This window comes from Cervus canadensis, chromosome 1, assembly GCF_019320065.1.
Source record: "Cervus canadensis isolate Bull #8, Minnesota chromosome 1, ASM1932006v1, whole genome shotgun sequence".
In the NCBI taxonomy this organism is placed as follows: domain Eukaryota; kingdom Metazoa; phylum Chordata; class Mammalia; order Artiodactyla; family Cervidae; genus Cervus; species Cervus canadensis.
The window spans coordinates 30,252,243-30,278,970 of NC_057386.1; the positions used below are offsets into that span (position 1 = coordinate 30,252,243).

The 26,728-nt window shown below is 41.9% G+C and overlaps 1 protein-coding gene across 1 annotated transcript in view; it reads right to left on the reverse strand.

Annotated features, from left to right (window-relative positions):
* The window catches only part of DNAH9 (dynein axonemal heavy chain 9), a 277,788-nt gene that overhangs the window by 205,260 nt on the left and 45,800 nt on the right, over window positions 1-26,728 (reverse strand). The window contains exons 14-19 of the mRNA XM_043473954.1: window positions 25,507-25,748; window positions 18,835-18,970; window positions 15,324-15,520; window positions 14,801-15,225; window positions 5,258-5,480; window positions 4,240-4,406 (exon numbers count right to left, since the gene is read on the reverse strand). Of these exons, the coding sequence (XP_043329889.1) occupies window positions 4,240-4,406; window positions 5,258-5,480; window positions 14,801-15,225; window positions 15,324-15,520; window positions 18,835-18,970; window positions 25,507-25,748 (1,390 nt within the window). The remainder of the gene's footprint in view (window positions 1-4,239; window positions 4,407-5,257; window positions 5,481-14,800; window positions 15,226-15,323; window positions 15,521-18,834; window positions 18,971-25,506; window positions 25,749-26,728) is intronic.

A 26,728-nucleotide genomic window follows, 5' to 3' on the forward strand; every position in this document is an offset into this window, starting at 1 on the left:
TGCCATGCAGGACAGCACCCAATGGGCGAGTATCTTCAAGATAGTCCTTCCCACCATTCATAGAATTTGGGGACTGGCCAGCTAGAAACACTGATGGTTTCCAATGAACTGGAGCTCAGAGGGACCAAATGCTTTTACCAAGAAACCCCTGGATTATCCTGGTCTTGATATGGGTAAACTGACTGGATGACATGGTACCATTCCTTAAAGCCAGGAAGCCTGAACAAGGGAGCTGCTAGAAGCCTGGAGCATCCCTGTTATTCAACCGGGAAGAATGAGTCTCCAATTTCAAGAGTTGTGAGAAGTGCTTGAATCTGGCTACGATGATCTAGCTGATTACTGAGAGAGCTCAGCTAGGAATATGCTGACATAGCTTCAAGTTAAGAACAGAAGGAGGAAGAAAAACTCAACTTAAACACAGAGAAAGAACTTCACCCCTAGGGACCTGACTTCATCCTGTACCTGTTAGACTTCAAGGGACAAACGAGACCCACACTTTCCTTTTCTTCCCAAAGACAAGCTCAACGTGAGCTTCCCCTGTAATCTAATCAGGAAGAGAGGCTTGCCTTCAGCAAGATGCATTTTAGAATTCTGTGAGTGATCTGAAGGCAAAGGAACGAGAACTCAACTCATTTGCCACATACAATGTCTAAACACTTTAAACACACACATTCGTGCACACGAAACTTAAGAAGTAAACCCATGTGTTGACACCCACGAAGATTGGCCTCGGTAATAAATCCATGATTCTGCTCTAGTCTTGATAGTCTTCTTGACAAGAAGAGGAATACATCAAGATTGCAGTCATGTTTGACTTTCTGCACTGCTGTGAGCAGTTCTTTTCAAAGAAGTCTCTTGCAAAGATTCATCTGCATGTTAAACTAACAGATGTGAATTTGGTATACAAGCAGCTTATGCAGCTCAATACCAGAAAAACAAACGACCGTAATTAAAAAGACACATGTATCCCAATATTCACAGCAGCACCATTTACAATAGCTAGGACATGGAAGCAACCTAGATGTCCATCGGCAGATGAATGGATAAAGATATTGTGGCATATATATATACACAGATACATAATGGAATATTACTGAGCCATAAAAAGGAATGTATTTGAATCAATTCTAGTGAGGTGGATAAACCTAGAGTCTGTTATACAGAGTGGAGGAAGTCAGAGAGAGAAGAACAAATTTTGTATATTAACACATATATATGGAATCTAGAAAAATGGTACTTATGAACCTATTTGCAGGGCAGGGGTAGAGATGCAGACATACAGAACAGACTTTGGACACAGCAGGGGAAGGAGAAGGTGGGATGAATTGAGAGAACAGCACTGACTTATATACATCACCATATATAATACGGATAGCCAGTGGGAAGCTGTTGTACAGAACAACAGGGGGCTCAACGCAGTGCCCTGTGACAACCTAGAGGGGTGGGGGTGGGGGGAAGGTTCAGGAGGAAGGGGACATATGTGTACTTGTGGCTGATTCATGCTGTTGTATGGCAGAAGCCAACACAATATTGTAACACAATTGTCCTCCAACTTAAAAAAAAAAATGTGAATTTGGAAGACTCATTTAAGAGTAGCAATATCCTCATAGCCAGCAGATGGATACAAATGCAAAGAGAGAAAAACCAAAGCAGCTATCACATTTAAAAAACAAGAGCTGATCAATACATAAGTGTGGTATAACTAGGAAGGGGAGATCAAGGTTTCCGACAGACACACGGAAAGACACACGGCAGCAAAAAGAGTGCTGTTCTGTTCAGGCAGTCTTGGGAGCCTGTTTGGAAAGATCTCTCACCAGACATATTTGGAATTCCTTTTTTGAAATTTTTTTTAAAAAAGAGACAGATGATGCAAAGATATCAGTGTCATTACCTTCGTGGCTGTTGCCCTAGTGTGGATATTGTCAGCACTGCCCAGAAATACCCCATTCATGGCCCGCCTGCCTGACCAGCTTCGATCCTGTGCTCAATTGCACATCCAAAGGAGAGTCAAAGGGATGTGCTTTGACACATCCAGACTGGGGACCGGTACCTCCTATCAGATCACTGATGGCATTAGATTGGAAATAAAGTAATAAATGTAATGTGCTTGAATCATCCCGAAACTATTCTCCCCACCTCCGGTCTGCGGAAAAACTGTCTTCCAAGAAATTGGTCCCTGGTGCCAGAAAGGTTGTGGACTGCTGTAAATCTAAAGGAACGCAGAGTCATCTGGAGTTATACGCCCTGGTGTGATTGCTTAAAAGGGGCCCAGTTTCTTCCCTTAGGGTGGCTGTCTCTAACTTGGCTGCTCATCAGAGTCAGCTAGGGAGCATTAAAAACTACTGATGCCCGGTCTCATTCCCAGTGCCTGATTTAGTTGGTCTGCAGGAGAGGCTGGACAGTGGAAGTTTTAAAATCTTCCAGGTGGTTTTAATGCTTTAGAGTGCTATGTTGTACATTTGTCCTAAATACAGCTTATACATTTTTCCTTTCTTGTCTTCTTTTTAAAAAATAAATCTGTATGAAACTTTTCAAGTTCTGTACTTCATTTTTTTTTTAATTTAATTTAATTTGGCCCCAAGGCATGTGGGATCTTAGTCCCCTGACCAGGGATCAAACCCATGCCCCCTGCACTGGGAGCATGGAGTCTGAACCACTGGACTGCCAGAGAAGTCCCTTTCCCTGCCTCTTGACACACTCGTCTCATTCTTTCTAGCCCCAGGTATGATGCTTTGGAGACCAGCCACTTCATACATGTTTGATGATGGATAATAAGAAGAGTTAGGCCCTTCCTGTGAGCCAGGTGGGGTGACCAAGGGTCTCAAGTCTGCCTGACACAGAGGGGATTCCCTGGATGTGTGACTTTTGGTGCCAAAACCAGAACAGGGCCAGGTAAGCCAAGATGGCTGGTTACCTGGGTGCTGGGTCTTGTGCTAAAAGCTTGTGAAGATGTGTTACTTAATCCTATCAACAGCCTTCCGAGGTGGATACCATTAATGCCCCCACTTTACAGGTGAGGAAACAGCACAGAGTGACAGACCTGACTTAGGCAGTGAGTAAGGGACTGCCCTGACTTAGAAGGGAGTAGTGGACCCGAGATTAGCCAGAGGGCTTGCTGAATCCAGGGTCCGTGTGCCTAATCATTACGTCGTCTTAACTCCTGATAAAGTTGTGGGATTTTCTTTCCTTGCTTCATTGGTCACTTTGGCATGTATCGCCTTAGGTCAGATTTCTGTCGGTAAAGTGAAAATAAAAAGCTTCCTGGTGCTTTACACAGGGCATTTTTCAGTCTGGAGACTTCCAGGCATGTCTACATGAAAACGAGAGAGGAGATCCAGCAGGAAGCCCCACAGGGGAAACAGAAAGCAAACTCTGGAGCTGGACTTGGGGGGAGAGGGTCCACTTCAGCTGGCGGGTCAGTAGACATAGGGCCACCAGCACCGGCCCCTGGCTGGAGCGTCTGACGCTGAGCAGCAGACCAGGAGCAGACCCCACAGACTTCCCCACCCGGGGAGGGAGCCCCTGAGAGGGGGACCACATGTGTGCACGTGGGCCCACGTGAATGGTGCTGTGCTGTCCACCCCGCCCCTTCTTTGTTTATGTAAAGATCCCTGACCACAAGCAGGGGGCAGTCTGAGCACTAACTGCTAAGCAGAGAAGGGACTCCTTAAAGTAAATCTGTCACCTTGAATCCTGCCGTTAGGCTACTGAAAGGCCTTCCAAAATTATTTTTAAATTCTTTTTTTTTTTGGCCACACCGTGCAGCATGTGGGATCGTAATTCCTTGACCACGGATCGAAGCCAGTCCCCCTTGCATTGCAAATGTGGAGTTTTAACCACTGGACCACCACAGAAATCCCCCCAAATTATTTTCAAATTCTCATCAGCCACTTTTTTTTAAACCAAAAGAACAGAAGTCTGGGCGAAATCAGAATACTAACAGTTTAGTAAAAGAGGAGTAATTTTACCACACACAATCCCTTTATAGACATGGAGACATAGAAGCTTCTAGATATTTTTTTTTAAGTATTTGTACAGCCTTTGTTCATCCCACACGGGCCACAACAGGACTCTGTGAACACGAGTCCCCGGTCTAACCAGCGGACCTAAACAGGAGGGAAGAAGAGTAACCGGTCTTCTGTTAAGAAAATACACAGCCTCCGTGGGGAGGTCACCCGTGACTTAAGATGCTGCTGCGTTTCCAGGACGCAGGGCCGCGGTGGCGACCTGGGTCCATACCTGAAGGGCGCTTCTCTGCGGAATCGCCCCCAGAAGGACTGCTGCTCCGCCTCGAAGGCTGCGCACCGCTGGCGCAAGAGGGTCACTTCATTGGCCTGCAGGGGGGCCACCTGCTGCCTCACGGTAACCGCCGTCTTTTTAATGCTGTTCCACTTCTCAGGCAGCTCCTGCCAAGGAGACCCGACGTGGTCAGACCCCACTCTGCTCGCCCGTGACCCCAGACCCGAGGCTGGACACGTTCAGACCTCTTAGTCTCTGGTCCACAAACGCCATGGCACTGTTTGCTGTCGTCTACGACTGCCCCCTTCCTTCTTGGGGCTCCCTGGCTGCCCACTCTCACGACGGTCACCTACTTCTGACTCAACACAATCCTCCTCGCTCTCAACTTCTCCTCAGTAGGCTTTGTTGTTGTTGTTTAGTTGCTGAGTCATGTCTGACTCTTCGGGAACCCATGGACTGTAGCCCGATAGGCTCCTCCTTCCGTGGGCTTTCCCAGGCAAGAATACTCGAGGGAGCGTGGGTTGCCATTTCCTCCTCCAGGGGATCTTCCCGACCCAGGGATCGAACCTGCATCTCCTGCACTGCAGGCAGATCCTTTACTCCTGAGTCACCCAGGAAGCCCCAGGAAGCCTTACCCTCTTCTATATTTTCCAACAGTGCCTGGTTATTTTCTTGTATGCCCCACATTTCCTCTTAGATCATCATAACATTCCTCAAACCTCCTTTTTCTTTTCTCTCTGAATCAAAATTTGGCTCATCCCTAATTCTGGAAAAAGACCACACACACTTCATCCACATCAGTTTTCCCATATTTCTCCAGTGTTACAGTGTTTCATATTTATTGAGTGTTAAGAAAGTGGTACACATTATACACATTCGACACATTTACTTCCAAAACATGGATCTTGAGCTATCATAAGTCCTGTTTTTCATTGACTTCACCACGTTCATCTCACTTTGAAATCCCCAAACGTTCCCTCTATTTCCTTTATTAGGAAAGCATAAACTTTGCACTGACCTCCAGCTGCTCAAACACTGTTTCCGGCAATTCTTGTCCATAGGTCTTGAGCAATTCAATCGTTTGCTTTAAAGGCTCAAACATCTCATCGGTGCTGCTCTGTCGTTCTTTAAGAGCCATCAGGTGCCCCATAATCTCAACCAGTCCTTGGAAATCTCCTTTTTCGACTTTCTTGAGCAAGCCATTCTCACTGTTTTTAATAAATGCTTCAAGGTCGGCCAAGCTGAGGAGAACAAACAGAATGTGAGCAGCCATTCCCCTTCCACCCTTCAAAAGAATTTATTTATTTCCCCAACATAATAGCTATTATTATGCAAAACTCTCCATAGCCTGATGATAATATACAACCCTCTTCAGTTGTGTCAAGGTCGCAAAGGACAAAGACTGAGGCTTCCGTGATGGGGGAGACACAGGAGACAAGGAGAATTATTGGGACAACTGGTGAAATGTGAATAACTCTGCGAACTAGTCACACCTTCTCCATCAATACTAACTTCCTAGTGTTAATGACTGTACCATGGTTACCTCGGATGTTACCGAGGTAACATCTTGGGAATGTAGAGTGAAGGTAAAAGAGAAGTCTTTGTACTGCTTTTACAGCTTTTTTGGTAAGTCTGAAATTATTTCAGAGTGAAATCATTTCAAAGTGAAATAATCTCACAGTGAATATATTATAAATTATTTTGTGAATCTTAAATTATTTTTTAAAAAGTGGAAAATAAATACTATGGCCTATAGGGTTATACATACTTGGGTTTAATTTTGACACTTACTAGATGTGTGGCCAAGTCATTCAATATCTCTGAGCCTCAGATTCTTCATCTGTAAGATTAGAAATATCATTTCTTTCTCACTGGTTATTGTGAGAGTTAGATGGGACTCATGATTTAATTAAAAAATGAACATCCTTTCTGGAGGAATGCAGCAAGAATCCAGCCCTCAAAGGACTAGGCTCCAAGGAACATGATTTTATAACTGAAAGTTACAACATGCACAAGGAAAGAGGTCACCACAAGTGGGAACCAGCAGAAACGGCTGTATTAAACTTCTGAAGATTTTAGATACTGGAATTCGGGTGCATAATATAAACTAGTGACATTTGATATGTCAAAGACACAAGAGTTCTCATTTAGGTGCTTTGCTTTATTGTTTCTGACCCACGTACCAGGAACAAGTGCTTTTCCTGCTATTTCTCAGACATCTATTCTAGATTGACCAAGAAAAACAATTTCTTCCTTTTAAGCATAATGTATCAGTCAGTACAGAAACGATTTCTTTAGGAGTTGCCCTTCAGAAGCCTAGATAAACTCTTACATTCTCAACAGGTCACCATACCCTTACCCTGGCCCCAACCTGCCTTTAAGTTCAAGCATAAATTCAGCATTGTCTCAGGGTCAGGAATGGAGACAACTTCAGTGGCTTTTCAAATATGCCCAGAATCTGTGATAACGTGTGGACCTTTGTATTGATTGATGGATTCAAGAAGTGACAAAACTTACTGAAGCAGCTAACATGAAAATTATGGCCTGTGGTGGCATTATTTCGTGAAGAGAAGCTTTTAATATGTGTTCTAGCAATGCAAAAATGATCACATCATGCTATGTTAGTGGGCAATTCCAGGAGAAAGAAGCTAATAATTTTACATAGGCTTTTATGTTAACTCTGATCTATGGCAAGAAGAAACAAACCATTATTCACTGACAAATCAAAAGTTATCTTAAGATCTTGTTGTTGTTGTTTAATCAATAAATCATAGTCTGACTCCTTGCAACCCTATGGACTGTAGCCAGCCAGGCTCCTCTGGCCATGGGGTTTCTCTAGGCAAGAATACCGAACTGGGTTGCCATTTCCTACTCCAGGGTATCTTTCCAACCCAGCAATAGAACCCATGTCTCTTGCATCTCCTGCACTGGCAGGTAGATTCCTTACCACTAATCTAGAAAATGTATTCTGAAACTTGAAAAATGATAAATTAAAAAAAATGAATTTGAGCAAAGAATGCAAGGGTATTAAAATGAGTAAACAAAATTGTAAAATAACCAAATATAAGATCTAAAACTGGGAAGCATAATGAAAATTTAAAGCTCGATGAAAGGATTAAACAGGAGATTCAGACAAAACTAAAAGAGAGAATAAGACTGCTGTTTGAAAAAAGTGAAGTTATTCAACTGCAGTGAAGAAAGATTAAAAAAAATGAAAACTATGAAGATTGTTCAAAGACATGGGGGATATTTAAAAGTCTATAAGTGTAATAAGAGGTCCAAAAGGATGTAATAGAGAGAATGGGCAAGAAGCAATCTTTGAGGAGATCCTGACTTTGAATTTTCTAGAATTAATGAAAGACACCAAATATAATATCAAGGAAGCCCAACCAATTCAAGGTGAAATTAATATTTTTAAAAAACCCTACCTAAGTACTTCAATGTGAGACTGCAGATTACCAAAAACGAAAAAGGAAATCTTAAAATTAGCTGCAGAGCAAAGACAGAATTTTATTTAAAAAAAAAAATGTCTAGGCTGGTGGCTGACCATGCACGACCAAAAATGAAGCCAGGACACAATGGGATAATATTTTCCATAAATTTACAGAAAATATGTTATCCTAGAATTCTATCTTCCACAAATTGATTTTTTTTAAGAATGAAGGCAAAATACACGCATTTTCAGCCAAAGAAAGAATGAGAGTTTCACCAAAAGAACCTTTTAATGAGCCTTCTAATGGCCGTACTTCAGAGAGCAAGTTAGTAATGTAGGAAGATGGGATGAGCAAAGATGTTGGTAAATTTAAATAAACAGTGAGTGTATAAAAATAAAGTATAACTTGTGTAATTTTAGATAAGTAATAGAGTGCAACTGAAATTACTTGGAATTATAGGATATAATTTGATGGATAAACAGGTGAGATCAAGCTATTCTGAAGTCCTTGTATGGGTTGTGAAAAGAGTAACGGTACTGATTAGTTTCTTTTAAGAATGTTTTATAAGAATAGCTATGGTTAACTATTAGAACAGAAGACTTAGATAGCACAACATCCAAATTAGCAGAAGGGAAAAAATGGAATAGGAAAAAGGAAAAATAAAAGAAAAGATGAAAAAAAATTTCAATCCAAAAGCAGGCAAGAAAGAAAAATAAAAAGAACAAATAAAAGCTCACAATAAAATGGTATAAATGAATTCAAATATAGCACAGTAGACATTAATGAGGAAAACCCCCCAGTTAAAAGAAAGATATTAAGGTAGATAAAACATTCCGTTCCATGCCAATTATGAAGATCTCCTCTAATACAAAGGCACAGAAAGATCGAAAGCCAGAGGGTAAGGTAAGAGACACCAGGCAAATGTCATACAAAGGAAACTGGTTTCATTATATTAATACAAGACAAAACACACTTTAACACAAGAAATATAGTTAGTGATAAAAGATTTTTAATGTGTGGCTAAAATATTCAATTTTCTAGGAAGATATAAAAAGTCAAACTCTGTATGATCATATAACATAAAATAAATGAAACAAAAAGTGACAGAAGTACAAGAAGTTGACACTCTACTATCAAAGTGCAAGATTTTTAACACAGTTATCTCAGTAATTGATAAATTAAGCAGACAAAAAAAATGGCAGTGAGGTTGTAGTGGATTTGAAGAAAACAAGTTTGATCCAATAAGCATGCACAGAACATTATACCCAACAGTTAAAGAATATATATTCTTTTTCAATGTGCACAAAATATTTATAAAAACTGACCAAATTCAACAAATTTCAGAAGTTTTTTATTATGTATATCACTTTATCTGACTGTAATGGAATTGTTAGAAATTAATAACAGAAATGTAACTAGAAGAATCCATGTTTTAAGATTTAAAAAATATAAGCACATTTTAATGGATATTAAAATCTACATACTAAGACCTGTGAGATGTAGATAAAAATTATACTTAGAAGGGAATTTACAACTTTAAGTGTTACATTAAAAAAGATGAAGACTCAAGATGAATAAACAAAGCACACATCTTAAGTTAGTCAAAGAACAGAAAATAAACCCAAAGAAAGTTGAAGGAAATAATAAACACATAAGAAAAACTTATCAAAATAAAAATCAAATTATAATAAGTAAGATCAATGGGTTCATAAGGTAACTCTTTGTAAATCACTTGGAAGATTAATTCAGAAGCCAGAAAGCACAATAGAAATGAATAGAAACCTAAAGAAGAACATCCCTAATACATAAACAGGTAAGAGAATAATACAAATTTCATGACAATAATATGAAGATTTACATGAAATGGATTCAACTCTAGAAAAATATGACTTAGGAATAGAACTTAATGTTTCTAGAAACATTAGAAAAATTATAGGTAATAATCCTGCCACAAAGAAAACACCAAGCCAGATGGTTCAATAGGAGATTTAAATCGAACTTTCAAGGATCAGCGAATTTCAATCTTACACCAACTCTTACAGAGAATAAACAAGAAGGATTACTTCCTAACACATTTTAGGAAGCTAGCAAAACCACAGAGCAAGATCAGACAAAGACAATATAGAAAGGAAAAACTGAAAGCCAGTTTCAGCAAACACAGGCATGTCAGTGCTATATAAAATATCTGCAAACGAAATCAACCAATGGATATATTGAAAAAGACAATATTTTGTGTTTGGCTTATCTTAGTAATGATAGATTGGTTCAGTATTAGAAACCAAAAAATTCATTCACAGCTTTAACATATTGGGGGAAAAAACCCAGAATTATGTTAATGGTGTTAGAAAAGGCACTCGAGAAAATGTTATAACCATTTATGCTAAATCCTCTTAACAAATTAGGACTAGAAGTTTACATCTTTAATCAGATAAAGAGAATCCATAAAAAAAACTCACAGAATATTATACGACATAATGAAATGCTGAAAGTATCCCCTTAAAGGTCAGGAACAAGACAAGGACTTATTATCACTTTATCCGATGTTACACTGACAGTCCTAGTCAGGGTGATCAGATAAATAGTGATAAATGCATAAAAAAAACCTGGGAAGGAAAAAATAAAATTTCCATAAATTTGTAGATGATGATTATGTACATGGCAAATCCCGAAGAGTACACAGATAAATTATTAGAATTAACAAGCTACTTAGTAGAACTGCTTGATACAAAATCAGTGTACAAAAATCAATTCATTTCTGTGGAAAATGTGATTCTGAAATATGATTTATACTAGGAAACAAAAAATAAAATATTAAGGAATAAATCTTCAGATGTGAAAATGCTTTTAAAGGTAATGATTATAAAGCTTCATTGAAAGACATTAAAGAAGATAAACGGTGAGATAATATGTTCTTAGGAATGCTCAATACTATAAAAAAGAAAATTCTACTCAAAATGATCTACAGTCAAGGCAAATATAATCAAAATCTCAAGGGAATCTTTTCTTCTACAAACTGATTTTTAATGTATGTAAAATAGTAAGGGCCGAGAATTGTTGAGACATTCCTAATGAAACTGAAAAAGGTGGGGACTCCACTGCCAGATGTCAAGATTTATTGTTATAGTTCAGTCACTAAGTTGTATCTGACTCTTTTCCGCCCCATGGATTATAGCCTTCCAGGCTCCTCTGTCATGGGATTTCCCAGTTAAGAATACCGAAGTGGGTTACCATTTCCTTCTCCAGGGGGTCTTCCTGACCCAGGGATCAAACCTGAATCTCCTGCATTGGCAGGCAGATTCTTTGCCACTGAGCCACCTGGCAAGCCAAGATTTATTACAGAGCTATGATAATTAGGACAGTTTCATATTGAGGACAAAATATTGACAGACAAAAAGCTACTTAATACAAAAAGTAAAACTTTTAGGTAAGGATATAAGAGAGTATCACTAGGATCTCAGGACAAGAAAGGGTTGATTTAACAAGAGAAAAGAAGACAACACAGGGGAAAGATGGTTACATAAAAATGAACCCTTCATCAAAATATACCATAAATGCAGAGGGGAGACAGGCTGCAAAATGGGAAACTAAATCTGCAATATATACAACTACCAAAGAATTAAAATATGTGACTTCCAAATACGAGAAAGGAAAAGATACAGTCCAATAAAAAATGGTCAAGGGCTATGAATAACCAAAGAAGGGGAAACATAATGACTCATCCAAAAACACAGAAAGATGAGCTACTTTATTCATAGCGTAATGCAAAATATTTATCATTATGAGATACCACTAAGCTCCCACCAGAAGGGCCAGCACTAAACAGTTTGTATCAAAAAGTGCCGAGGATGTGGGGCTCCAGGCATCTTTGCACATGCCTGAGGCACCTGGCAGAGAGCTGGCATTTCGTGCACTAACCCTGCAAGCCCACTCTCAAGCACACACCCTAGAGGCATGCTGGCCTGAGTACACGGTGACCTCTGTATAAGAGAACTCATCGCAATCCTGCTGGTATTAGTGAAGCCATCTGAAACAGCCATGTCAACCACTGAAGGGATAGATAATTTGTGGCATATTCAGACGATGCGATACTCTGTAGCAGTGAAAGCGAAGGAATTACTGCTACACTCACAACAAGCATGAATCTCAAGCATCAGCGCTGAGTCAGAGAGACAGGACACAGACAGATATACAGTAATACAACATTGTTTCATTTTTATAGCTTTAAAATGCAAATCTCAGTATATGTGTATCTGTGTGTACAAATATATATACATATACATGCATATATAAGTCATGAAAAAAACCGGGAAGGATTAGGTTACATTTAGTGCAGGGGTAACAACCGGCAGGGAGGAAGAGGGGTTTAATCAGGGAAGAGTCCATAAAGGAATTTTATTTTATTTTTCACACTGTTTAAAACTTATTTTTATTTTTTTTACACTTTTAATTTTGTATTGGAGTATAGGAAATGGCAACCCACTCCAGTATTGCCTGTAGAATCCCACGAACAGAGGAGCCTGATGGGCTACAGTTCATGGGGTCACAAATAGTCGGACACGACCGAGAGACTAACACACACTACAGTCAATTAACAATGGTGATAGTTTCAGGTGAACAGCCAAGGGGCTCAGCTGCACATATACATGTATCCATCCTTCCTCAAACTCCCCTCCCATCCAGGCTGCCACATAAGATTGAGCAGAGTTTCCTGTGTTATACCGTAGGTCCCTGTTGGTTATCCATTTTAAATATAGCAGTGCATACAAGTCCTTCCATAAGGGAATATTAAAATGTAGCTAGTGTCCTGTTTCTTCGCTGGATAAGGAAAATCTGAGAATTTAATATTTTTCTCTAAATCTTATGTATATTAACATTTTATAATAAAACTTCTTGAAGAGAGGGGATGGAAGACAAAATAAAGTACAGGGACCAAGTATAGAGACATTTATTGGGGCTCTGTGCTATGAAGGAGGTGCAGAGACAGGGTGCCGCAGCGGAAGGACTCCTGGGACTGTGTTCCTTTCTTTCCTTTTTTTTTAAGAGGCCAGATAGGACAATATATTTACATGACGCGGAGAATGAATGAAGGGAGTGTTTAAGGAGGTCAGTCTTCGAGTAGATAAGAAGGAGGAGGCTACAGTTAGAAAAGCAGCTTATCCACGATAAGAGAAGAGGTAGTTGAACGTAAGGCTTCAAATGCAGGTAGGTTGGTAGATATATTGGTGGAAAGTTGAGTTAGTTCTCTGGTGATTGGTTCTCATTTTTCCAGGGAAATGAGAGGCAAGGCTAAAAGGGCAGAGAAGATATTTGAGGTTTAAGGCAAGAGAGGAAAAAAAGCATCTGGAGGAGTCGGGAAGCATATATGAAAATGTTCAGGGCATGCTTGAAGTTTCTGTTCATAAATTTAACCTGAGATTGGTTGGAATACTGGTGTGTTTTTTCCTTCATCAAGGATGACATGCTCAGGTACGGAGGTGGAGTGCTGAGTTCAGACAGTCAGGGTTTTACAAGGTGGGGACAGGGCTGGGGAGCAAGGGTGATAAACACTGAGCTGTCCTGATCAAGTGTCGGGAACAGTGGATTGGAAATACTGATGGGTCTGAAGAACTTTGCACAGCAGCGCTGCCAAGTAAGAGAGCTGGGAAGACACCAGGTGGTGGTCAGGGGATAGAATGCTTCATCCTGAGATTCTGAAGGGGAAGCATGAGTTTGCTCAACTTTCCCTCCACTCCACCGAGAGCAGAGCACAGAACAGAGGGGCAGGGAGGGAAAGGCATTGGAGAGAGAGGTCGAGAAAACAAGAGGCAGCTGTGATGAAGACACCCTGTGGATGCTGAGTCACTGAGGATGATTATCAGCAGAAGGATGGGAGAGGGAGACTGAGACGGACAACTTGACCCGCAACGAAGGGGAGGCATGACTAAGAGCTTGGCCAGTGACTGCAGCCGAGACAGGTGGCAGTCGGTACCGTCTGGTAGAACTCAGTGGAGATGGCGATTTTGAGAGAGGACGGGGTGGAGCAGTCTGGAGGTCACACTGAAGGGCAAGTGTATCTCATCTACCTTTAGGCCCAGCGGTAGGCTTTGAGAGTCTAGTGCTGGGCTGGTGGAGCTGGGAGGGGGTCCAAGTCCCTGGGGGAACAGGCAGAGTTTCAGATCCGGTCAGTTGCACAGCTAGAGTTCTGAGAAGGACAATGTTTGGGAGGGAGCAGAGCAGAAGGTGGTATTCATCACAGGACAAGTCCACCCAGGAGAAACACCCTCTTCGTTCGTCTGTCAGGGGATCACTGCCTTCCTCATAAGCCAGCACTCTATCGCTCATTTTCTATGGGAACATCTGGTCTTCAAGGTCGCACCCATGCTCAACCCTGATGGTGTCTACCTGGGCAATTACAGGTGCTCTCTGAACCGTCACTGGCTGCATCCGTCTCTGTGTGCCCACCCCACCCTGCATGGGGTGAAGCAGCTCATCACCCAGATGTACCAAGCCCCAGAGCCGCAACTACTGACGCCTGCACATCCTAGAGCCCATGCCCTGCAACGAGAAGCCACTGCAGTGAGAAGCCCTCACACTGCAGCCGGAGAGCAGCCCCCACTCTCCACAACTAGAGAAAAACCCTGTACAGCAATGAAGACCCAGCACTGCCTTAAATAAATAAATAAATAAAATTATAAGGGAAAAAAAAAGGCATCAGGGGCGTGTAGGTTTAGGGACTTCCATGCTGCACGGCTGGATAATCTGAGACAGGGAGTAAATGGGAGAGATAAAATCTAAGAGGCCCATTAGACACCCTCTGCTTCTCAGGCTTAAAGAGATTTCACAGTCAGAGCTGTGCAGGGAGGGCTGACCTGCTATTATTGTCTCAAATAGTATTTACTGTGTACTGAGTGCCTTTTGGACATTGGGTGCTGGATAGAAAACAAAACAGGAAGAGGCCAGGTCTGACTGACAAACGAGAGGACAGGACTAAAGGTACTGCTGGTGTCCAAAAGCTTGGAACCTCCATCCAGCTGTTCTAACGTTTCATTTAACCAGTGAACCTATGGGGGGAAATGTCAAATCGATTGAAAACATGGTGTTCCCGACAGCCCGGGAAGCTGGAAGAAAAGCTAGAAGGACCCTGTTACCTGTGAGTGACATGGTCCACGAGATGCTGTTTGAACATGAGGCTCCACTTTTTGATTATATTCAGCAGAGACGCTTTAAAGGGCCGTGCATCGATCTTCATCCAGCTGTCAAACACCTGGACGGGCTCCAGCCTGCACACGTCCTCATGGAGCTTCTCGTAGGAGTCTATCTGCGCTCTGAACTGATGCAGGAGGGGAGGATTCTCTGGGATGCCGTCCTCGGCGTGGGCTTCCACCTCCTCGGCTGTGAGCATGCGCCCGTACAACAGAAACTGGCCCAGAGCCTCCTTGCGGTCCTCCGTGTAGAGGTAGGAATACTGGCTGAGGGTGCTCCGATAGTCACCGCAGAGGGCCATCATGGCCTGCACCCGCCCCATCAGCTCGCCCCGCAGGCCCGCCAGCTCAGCCATGGCCTCCAAGTCCACCTGGGGGAGCAAGATGGCAGTGGATGGGTGACACTGGCATTTCACAGGGGCCTCCAGGTCTGGTGGGAGGGCGGGGGAGATGCTTGCAGAGCCAGTACCTGATAGTGGGGAGAGCCATTCTCAGGAGAAAGCCGAGGCACCAAGGACGCGATGCTAAAGATGCTGGTGACGAGGCCCTCCACCAGGTCGTAGAAGCCGCCCTTCACGCCAGGCTCTAGCGATGGACAGAAAACCAGTTCTGGGATGGCTAAGCTCAGCTGGGCTTCAAATATCGGGGTAAGTCCTGCCTTACATTCTGAAATACAAAGAAAACAAACAGAAGAGAGTGGGTAAGTGGCAAAAATGCAACACTGATTTGAAAACACTCCAAGCGTTTCTTTCCTTTAGAGTTGCTGTTCCGGTCTGGGGAAATAGAAATATAAACTTTGCTAAAACCCCAGAAAAGGTGAAGGTGGCAGTCCTGCAGTGTTTATCAACAGGGGGACGGGCCGCTGGCATTTTGAACAGGCTGATTCCCTGTGTACGGCTGTCCTGGGATTGCTGTTGTTGCTCAGTTGCTCAGTTGTGTCCCCTCTGCGACCCCATGGACTGCAGCCCCCAGGCTTCCCTGTCCTCTACTATCTCCTGAAGTTTGCTCAAATTCATGTTCATTGAGTCGATGATGTCATCCAGTCATCTCATCCTGTGGTCCCCTTATCCTCCTGCTCTCAATCTTTCCCAACATCAAGGTCTTTTCCAATGAGTCGGCTCTTCACATCAGGTGGCTAAAATATTGGAGCTTCAGCATCAGGGCATGGCAGGGCATTTACTCTCCTTGTCGTCAGAGGGCACGTCCTGTGACTGATCAACCCAAGCGGGAATGCTTCCACACTCCCAAAACTTCCCGTGGAGCAGTACGGCTTCTGGTTGAGAAGACGTTGGTTTTGCAAAGCCAGTTTCTTGGAAGCGGCGGACATCATCCTGAGCACAAACCAGGCAATTCCAACGGCAGCCACTAGGGGAACAAGGGTGTGCTTGTCCAAGGTCGTGTAGGCTTGGAAAAAAAGAGCAGTCACAACCCCTCCCCTTCTGCTCCTTTTCTGTAAAAACAGGACTTGTTTTAATTCTGTAGTCCTCTAGCGATAAAATTTTTAAAAACAGTATAAATAATTAACAGATCCCTGATTACTCGCTAGACTAAACTGCCTTGCTAAATTTAAATCAAAATATAATATGGAACAAGATGTTCCAAGTACAAGATAAATGCTTAGACTCTTATTAATAACCACTTATTTTCTTATACATATATATTTTAGGTAAGAAGTGGATTTATTTCTTTAATTTTTTAATTGGAGGATAATCATTTTACAATGCAGTGTTGGCTTCTGCTGTACCACACAAATCAGTCATAAATATATATATATATATATATATGTGTGTGTGTATATATCTCCCCTCCCTCACGAGCCTCCCTCTTCTCAAGAAGTAGATCTATTTAGAGAGAGATACAGTCCACAGACAGAGTTTGGGCCTTTGCAGAAGGTGAGTGTTGTGCTGCTCAGTCGCTTCAGCCATATCTCTTTGTCAGCCTATGAACTGTAGCCCACCAGGCTCCTCTGTCCACGAGATTCTCCAGGCAACAATGCTGGAGTGGGTTGCCACGCCCTCCTCCAGGGGATCTTCCTGACCCAGGGATCAAACCCGCGTCTCTTACATCTTCTTGGCAAGCGGGTTCTTGACAACCAGCACCACCTGGGAAACTCCACACGAGACCATAACCCCTATGTCAGATGCGATACCAACACAATTACCGTACAAACTGGATGGTCCTAGTGGTTCTACATCCTTGGGACAAGCGAATCTCTTTAAGACTTGAGAAGAGGAAGAATGTTTCCGGACGGAGTGGGCAGCAGTTAACCCAGGCAAGGTCTGGATTCTGAGAGGTGGCTGGGAAGCTAGACCAAGCCATGGGAACGGTACTGGTTTGACCAAGTGCGAGAGGTGGAAATAGTAAGGTCGACCAGGTGATTGAAGTTGTCCAGCTGGGCTACGGCGAAGGGTCACGGAGACTTTCCCCTTAGAGGCCATTCTCTTCAGGCTCCTTCACTTCCCCGTGATAACCAGCGCCTCTTCATCTCACCCATAGCTCCTCTGCTCAGGCGGCTACTAAGGCCAGCTCCCGCCCCTTAACTGCTGATATATTGTGAAGGGAATGTCTTCTGTTCCTCCTACTTCCATGGAGGGAAGATGACTTTGGCTACCATCCCCTGTCCTCACCCTCTTGCCCCCTGGCTCTCCTTCCCATGAGAGGAGGACAAGTGACACCTCAGACAGCCCAGATCCGGAGAGCCGGACAGACTCTGACTCGGGGCAAGTCCCTTGTGCAGCACCTGAACTCAAGTGTGCCTGAAGCATCTTCCTAGAACTTCTAGAGGAGAGCTGAGTGACGAGTCTCCGAGCTCCACTATGAGACGAGATCGGGTCAGTTCACTAAGATGAGTGCCATCGGCACTGGTCCCTAGGAACCAGCTCTCCAGTCTCAGCACTCGAGTTCAGTGCCCGAGGTTCTAGAAGGTGATCTCCCACCTTGTTGACTAGGCCTGAGCCCATTTCCTGCTTCTGTGTCTCCTTGGACTGTGAAAGCAGCGACCTTGCCTCTGACCTCAGTCACTCCACCTACTAGGACCACGGGGTGGAGCTACCCCCAGCGCTGGCCTTGCTCCTCTCTGCATCGTCAGCTTCTTACAGTGGCTGGATATCCAGACACTGGTCTCAGCCCACCTATTCTAACTCTGCATTTAATTTCTCTCCTTGGGTTCTACTCAGCGCCTTAAGCTCGCATCTCATCTCATCCTCACCTCTTCCTTCAGCCTTGCTGAGCATGTCAGAATCTACCAGAATGTGAAAGGTTTAATTCAACTTTATTTTTGAACTCATCTCCCCTTTCCATCCCATCATTTACTAACCAAGGTTAGCCTTTACTATAAAATCTTTGGCCCTGTGTATCGACCATAAATTTGAAGCCCTGAGCTATCTTTTAACAGCTTCAAAGAATGCCCACTGCCTCCTTAATATACCTTTCCCTTCTGAAAGCTATCTCATCCCCAGCTTCTTGTCTCTTTTTTTTTTTTACACAGAAAAACATCTGTTTCTTCTACATAAGCCAGCTGCTACAAACTCCCTGTGTTCTCAAAAGGCCATGGAGATAGAGCACATTCGGCTTAAACCATGAAATTTATTTATTTATTTTGGCCACTCATAAGGTGTGTGGGTCTCAGTTCCCCAACCAGGGATCAAATCCATGCCCCCCCACACTGGAAGTGCAAAGTGTTAGCCACTGACCTCCAGGGAGGTCCCTAGAGTAAATTGGCTTTTACGTTTTCACCTTGGCTATGGGTTTCACTGTGTTAGAGCCTGGTTTATCATCTGAGTTTTGAAGAGGGAGAAGTATTTTATCTTTGAACAATTTAGAGACACAATGCCTTCTTTATTTTACTGTGTACACTTCACAAAATGTTCACACCTTTTGGGAAAAGTCACAGAGCACTCAATGGCACTTCACTGTAACTCAACAGATGCTATAACTGTTACCTTCCCAGTAATAACCCACATCCATAGGCCAGTAAATACCAGTATTTTCCAGGAGGTACTTGAGGGAACACTCAATGGCAAGAAAGAATCCATCCAGCAACATATCATCAATGTAATTAACATAAGTCTTCCAGATATCAGAAGTTGAATCTGCTGAAAAAAGACCCAGGTTTTCCTACAAAATAAAGAAGAGCAGATATAAACCACGTTTAATAATATGGAAGGACTGCTCTCATCATCATGAATGGGAACGAAGGCAACACACAGAGAAAAATTGCACTGTTATGGAGAATCTTCTATTACAGGCAGACCTTGGCTATATTGCAGGTTTGGTTCCAGACCACTGTAATAAAGCCAATATTGCAATAAAGTCAGTCACACAAAGTTTTTGGTTTCCCAGTAATGTTTACACTATACTTTAGTCTATTAAGTGTGCAATATTATGTCTACAGAAAGAATATTCATATCTTAATTTAAAAATACTTAAAAAAAATAAAAAAATAAAAATACTTTATTACTAAAAAATGCTATCTATCACCTGAGCCTTCAGGAAATCATAATCTTTCCACAATAGTATCAAAGATCACAGACACAAAGTATGATGATAATGAAAAAGTTTGAAATATTGTAAGAATTGCCAAAAATTTGACAAGAGAAAAATTGCAGACTTTTCTCAGTGCAAGGTTGCAATAAACCATCAATTGAAAAAAAAAAATGCAGTATCTGTGAAGCATAATAAAGCTTAAGCACAATGAAATGAGATATGCCTGTACACGTGTGTCAGATCCATTCTTATCTAATGTGCGTGTAACCCTTGCTTGAAAGGAACACAAAGTTGACCCACGAAGGAAATGTGATGTTGCAACTCTCCCTGAGAAAGGAAGATGGGGTCAGGCCAGCTTCTCAGGAGGGATGCTGACGGATGCAGGGTGTGCCTCACAGATGCTGACTGACACTGCAGAGGAAACTGCATCAGAGAGGAAGGTAGGGTGGGCGGAAGGATGAATACTAAGGGTAGAGAGCATTACAGTTCAAGACATAAGAAATTTGGGTTCAAGCAACTAAAGCATTTCCTAGAAAAGGAGAAATATTTCTTTCTAAGGAGAAATAAACTGGTGTGAATCCCATCCCTGGGTATATATCCAGACAAAGCTCTAATTCAAAATGATCCAGGCACCTCAATGTTCATAACACCACTATTCACAATAGCCAAGACAGGAAACAACCTAAGTGTCCATTGACAGATGAATAGATAAAGAAGATGTGGTGTGTATATATATATATAATGGAATACTACTCAGTCATAAAAAAGAATGAAATAATGCCATTTGCAGCAACATGGATGAGCCTAGAGCCAATCATACTAAGTGAAATAAGTCAGAAAGAGAAAGACAAATACCATATGATATCACTTATACGTGGAATCTAAAACATGACACAAATGAACATATCTACAAAGCAGAAACAGACTCACAGACACAGAGAACAGAACTGTGTTTGCCAAGGGGGAGTGGGTGGGGGGAGGATGAGTTGGAGTTCATGGTTAGAGGGGCAAACTATTATATTAAGGATGGATGAACAACAGGTCCCACTGTACAGCACAGGGAACTTACTCACTCTCCTGTAATAAGCCAGAATGGAAAAGAATATGAAATAGAATATGTACATATAACTGAATCACCCTGCTTTATAGCAGAAACTAACACAACATTGTAAATCAGTCATACTTCAATAAAATAAATAAAAAGGGAAATAAGTTTGAGAGTATTGTTGGCATTTAACTAAAAACTTTTATGATACTGAGTGACTTGGAAAATGCACACACAGAAACAAATACAGGCCCTCTCTCCCTCTTTTTATGTACAGTCCCCGACCTGGCAGTATGGCAAGTATAGACGTCCCATTTACTCACCATCATTTTCACCACTCAGCCTTTTTACAGTAACTTTCCATTTATCGTATATCTTCAAAAAAAGTGGCTACCACTTTGCAAAAGTAAATTTTCTAGGTGACTCACACTTACCTCTTTAGGAAACACTGCCATGTTGTAAATCTCATTTTTCTGCTTTTAAATGTCAAAACTCTAAAATTTTCTAAAATGCATTACCTACACCTTTCCTTCCTATGAAGATTAAAGATTTAATGGGAGTCCATCATCTGCAAATGATAGCACAGTGACAATGCAGAGTTGTTCTTAGGTCTTACTGAGATGTTCACGTCTGTTTGCTTCTACAGTTAAAAACTCGTAGTTGTTATAACTGCCTTGTATAGCTGTTCTATCTCCATTCTACTGTCACCCTATCAAGATAGCTAATTGTACCTTTCTACATCAAATCTACTATGGTACAAGGAGCAAACATGTTGGAATTTTCTATAAACCAGGAAAAATTAGCTCAAGTTTCTGATACTAGCCAAGACAGAAGAATGAGATCAGACTTTCCCTTTTGCTACAAACAACTATAGAATTGGATACAAGAAATAATTATTTGGGCAACTGGATAAGAGTATTGGGATACGATCTCTAAGAGAAAGGAAAATGCAAGGTGAGCTTCACAACCACCTGACTTTCTACCTGGAGGCACTTTCCGAAGCATGGCATAGAGAAGTGGACATCAATTAGAGCACTCTTCCTGCTGGACAGAAAAAGACAGAAATTGGGATTTGCTGAGGCTGCTGAGTCCTCTTGGGTCTCCGACTGAGCATTAAGCTGTATGTATTTAGGGCAAGATTCTGCAAGGGTAGGCAGAGAACAGTTACTGGAGACTCTAAGTTGAATGGGTTTGTGAAGGTCATATAGTGCTGGAAAATGTAAGTAAGTGTTTTATCAGAAATAATGAAATGATAACAGATAACCCAGGACTTCAGCTGAGACCCCAGAAATGCAATGCTTTAGAATTAGAGCTCTATTCTAGAGTAAGGCTTCTTTAGACTCTCCCCAAGGAAGCTTAAAATAAGGCTTCAACAGGATCAAGCTGTACACTAGTGAGTTAACTGCCTGTTGAAACAAAACCACCAATTCTTTAAGGAAAATATAACACCCAGATTACAAAGTGGCATCCAACATGACTAGAATATAATAAAAAATTACTAGACATGCTAAGAAGCAGGAAAATGTGACATTTAACCAAGAGAGAAAATAGTCAGTAAAAACAGACTTAGAAAATAACTGTCATACCAATCCTTGGATGTTTATTCCTTAGACTTATTTTATGAGAAAAAAATAAACTTCCTTCACATTAAAAAAGACTCAGAAAATAAAACAGATGTTGGAATTAGCAGATGAGAATGTTATAATTTGATTAAAAACTCCTCAAATTTGGTGAAACACAGATTAAAAATATCACAAACTTCAAGCAGGCTGAATACAAAGAAAACTTACTTATGTACATCATGGTTAAATGGAAAAAAACACAAAGAATTTATTTTAAAATTTTATTTAGAATCTATTGAAAATAGCCTGAGAAAAACAATACATTACATATAAAGGGGAAAAGATATACATTTTGCTTGCTTCTCATCAGAAAGATTGGAGGATAGAAGATTATGAAATGACTTTCGAAAGGAAAATAGAACTGTCTACACAGAATTTTATATTTTGTGAAACTCTTCTTCAAAAACAAAGGTGAAAGAAGGACATTTTCAGAATAAAAAAAAACTGAGAGATCATGTCATCCACAGATCTGAACTGTAAGAAATACTAAAGGAAGTTCTTTGGGCCAAAGAGAAATGACCATAGATGTTAACTCAATTCTGCAGAAGTGAAAAACAAGCCTGGAAATGGTGACTATGTGGGTAAATACAAAACACTATAAATATTTTCCCCAAAAGTTCTGAAAACACAGAATTATAATATTCTATTGTGGGGTCCTCTTATACACACACATGCACATACACAGCAACACCACAAAAGATGGCTGGGCAGGTTGAATTGTTGCCAGGCTCCCATGTGTGCTGTTTATTTCCTCTGCCTACAGTGGAATTAAACAGTATCAATTTCATTAAGCTACCCAGGTGGTAGCTTACTTTGAGCAAAGTAATGCTCAAAATTCTCCAAGCCAGGCTACAACAGTATGTGAATCGTGAACTTCCAGATGTTCAAGCTGGATTTACAAAAGGCAGAGGAACCAGAGATCAAATTTCCAACATCCAATGGATCATTGAAAAAGTGAGAGAATTCTAGAAAAACATCTACTTCTGCTTTATTGACTATGCCAAAGCCTTTGACTGTGTGGATCACAACAAACGGTAGAAAATTCTTAAAAGAGATGGGAATAACAGAACACCTGACCTGCCTCCTGAGAAATCTGTATTCAGGTCAAGAAGCTACAGTTAGAACTGGACATGGAAAAACAGACTAGTTCCAAATCAGGAAAGGAGTACATCAAGGCTGTATATTGTCACCATGCTTATTTAACTCATATGCAGAGTACATCATGAGAAATGCTGGACTGGGTGAAGCACAGTTGGAATCAAGATTTCCGGGAGAAATATCAATAAGCTCAGATATGCAGATGATACCACACTTGTGGCAGAAAGCGAAGAACTAAAGAGCCTCTTGATAAAAGTGAAAGAGGACAGTGAAAAAGTTGGCTTAAAACTCAACATTCAGAAAACTAAGATCATGGCATCCGGTCCCATCACTTCATGGCAAATAGATGGGGAAACAATGGAAACAGTGACAGACTTTATTTTTGGGGGGCTTCAAAATCACTGCAGATGGTGACTGCAGCCATGAAATAAAAAACTTGCTCCTTGGAAGAAAAGTTATGACCAACCTAGACAGCATGTTAAAAAGCAGAGACATTATTTTGCCAACAAACGTCGGTCTAGTCAAAGCTGTGGTTTTTTTCAGTAGTCATGTATGGATGTGAGAGTTGGATTATAAAGAAGGCTGAGCACTGAAGAATTGACGCTTTTGAACTGCGGTGTTGAAGAAGACTCTTGAGAGTACCTTGGACCGCAAGGAGATCCAACCAGTCCATCCTAAAGGAAATCAGTTCTGAATATTCATTGGAAGGACTAATGCTGAAGCTGAAATTCCAATACTTTGGCCACCTGATGCGAAGAACTGACTCATTTGAAAAGACCCTGATGCTGGGAAAGATTGAAGGCAGGAGGAGAAGGGGGTGACAGAGGATGAGACGGTTGGATGGCATCACCGACTCAGTGAGTTTGAGTCAACTCCGGGAGCTGGTAATAGACAGGGAAGCCCTTCGTGCTGCAGTCCATGGGGTCGAAAAGAGACAAGACTGAGCGACTGAACTGAACCCAGATGCTGGAGGTGGTTTAGTCGCTGAATTGTCTCCGACTCTTTGAGACCCCATGGACTATAGCCCACCAGCTTCCTCTGTCCATAGGATTTCCCAGGCAAGAATACTGGAACGGGTTGCCATTTCATCCTCCAGAGGATCTTCCTGACCCAGGGATCAAACCTGCATCTCCTGCATTGCAGGCCAATTCTTTACCACTGAACCACCTGGGAAGCCTAAGCTATCCAGAGAAGTTCCAAATACATGGAAATTAAACAATATACTCCTAAGTGACAACTGAGTTAAAGAACAAATCACAAGAGAAAAAGTTTAAAATTGAAACAATAATGAGAATGAGGCAGAACAAATTTGGGGAATGCAACTGAAGAAGTAGTATGAGGGAAATTTATATCATCAAATGTTTGTATTAGAAAGGAAGACAGGCTTGGGAATCAATATGCTTAAGTTCCTACCCTCATAAGCTAGAAAAGAAGGATTGAGCAAAGTAGTCCCAAATCAACTAGAAAGAAAGAAATGATAAAGAATAGATTAGTAAACTAGAAAACAGATAAAGAAAATTTAAAAGGTCAAAAGTACAACATTTGACTGGTCTTCAAACCACAGAAAACCCAAAGATTACAATCCAAAGATAATGACTGTGATTCACTACACATTGTGCATGAGATCAACCCATGAGAACTGTCTCACGGCCTCTTCAGTAGGCCTGGAGCTGGTGGCCATTTATGACTTACAGCTCTTTTCCTTTGTCTATCTTGGGTGATAAGACACAAGGATTCCCTGCTCACAGTGCAGGGTGGAGCGTTACTGCATGAAGGGCATGCACGCTCAGTTTGCCAAGTCACGTCAGACTCTTTTGCGACCCCGTGGACTGTAGCCCACCAGGCTCCTCGGCCCAAGGGATTTCCCAGGCACAAATACTGGAGTGGGTTGCCATTTCCTCCTCCAGGGGCTCTTCCTGACCCAGGGATGGAACCTGTGTCTCCTGCATCAGCAGCTGGGTTCTTCACCTCTGAGCCACCGGCGAAGAGCAGTGCTCTGTGTTTCTCCTTCTCTTTATCGAGTACATCTTGTGTCTGTCCAAGCTCAGTAGGGCTAGGTCATGAAGACTACTGGAGGGCCATACTATGTACGTGCAGTAGATAATTTAGGATTCTGCCCTTGGCATCTCCTTCTACCCCTTGGAGTTTTGTGTGCGATGACTAAGTGGTGTCACTATTAAGCTAGTTTTAACGCTGACACGCTGATACCAGAATGTGACTTGGCACTGTCTCTATCCATTAGTTTCAGGTCTTCTGCTATCAGTTTTAACGTCTACCGATGACTGCAGAAGACACGGCATCTATTGGTTGTTCTAATACCTAAACCACTTCTAGCACCCAAACACTCTCCTTGGCACTTTCCCTGGAGTGGTGGGATGTGTGCCTGAGAGACTGGTTATTACCTGCACAAGGGCATGGATCTTCAGGCCAGATTCTTTGATGAGACGGTAATATTTTTCCACTCGATCATGCTGATCATCCATAGAGAGAAGGCATTCCTTTTTCCCATCTTTTCTCTTAAACATTGGCGACACCCATGTTTTCATGATGCTCTGAATCTCTTCCACATTGTCCTGAGTTTTCTGAACTCTTTGTTCGAGATCATGAATACTATTGGTGATCTGAATGACATAATCCCAAATACCTGCTCCCCAAAAGAAACAGCATTCATTAAAATAGCTTAGCGTGGTAGAGCAAAAGGTGTGGTTGTTATGAAAGATAGGGATTTCATACTTGTGGGTTTTATAAGACTTTTCTGCACAGGCCAGTTTGTCATCATCAGAGCTTTTTCCATCCTAGCTGTATCATTAAGCCACCCCTTACGATAACCCTGGTTACGAGTTCTTTGAGGATGCGGGTGGTGTTCCCCTATAACTCACAGATCATAGTTTCCCCCACAGTCCTGCACATGGAACCCTGGATGCATTAATCAGTCAACGAAAGTCTATGGAATTGAACTGGAGGATACAATGAAAGTAAGTGCATAGTTCCCTTAAAGATGTTTATGGTCCAATTAACAAAAAGTCTTCCCGAGGGCTTCCCCTGTGGCTGAGCTGATAAAAAAATCTGCCTGCAATATGGGAGACCTGAGTTCTATCCCTGGTTTGGGAAGATCCCCTTGAGAAGGGAAAGGCTACCCACTCCAGTATTCTGGCCTGGAGAATTCCATGGACTATAAGTCCACAGGGTCACAAAGAGTTGGACACGATTGAGTGACTTTCACTTTCACTTTCTATGAAAAAGTAATGAAAATAGAAAGAAGAAAAAAATAAACTAACCAGATTCTACTACTAAAAAAAAAAAAAAGAGAGTGAGTTACAATGACGTGTGCTATGCTGGGCTAGTCCCTCAGTCATGTCTGATTCTTTTGTGACTCAATGGACTGTAGTCCACCACGTTCCTCTGTCCATGGGATTTCCCAGGCAAGAATACTGGTGCGAGTTGCAATTTCCTTCTCCAGGGACTTCTCCTTCTTCCTGACCCAGGGATCGAACCTGTGTCTCTTGCATCTCCTGCACTGGCAGGCTGATTATCCCTGTGCCACCTAATATAGTGTGATTCCTCCTCCGTGGAGAGTCTGGTATACGCTGGAGACTATGGGTGAGTTCATGCAAACCCCCGAGA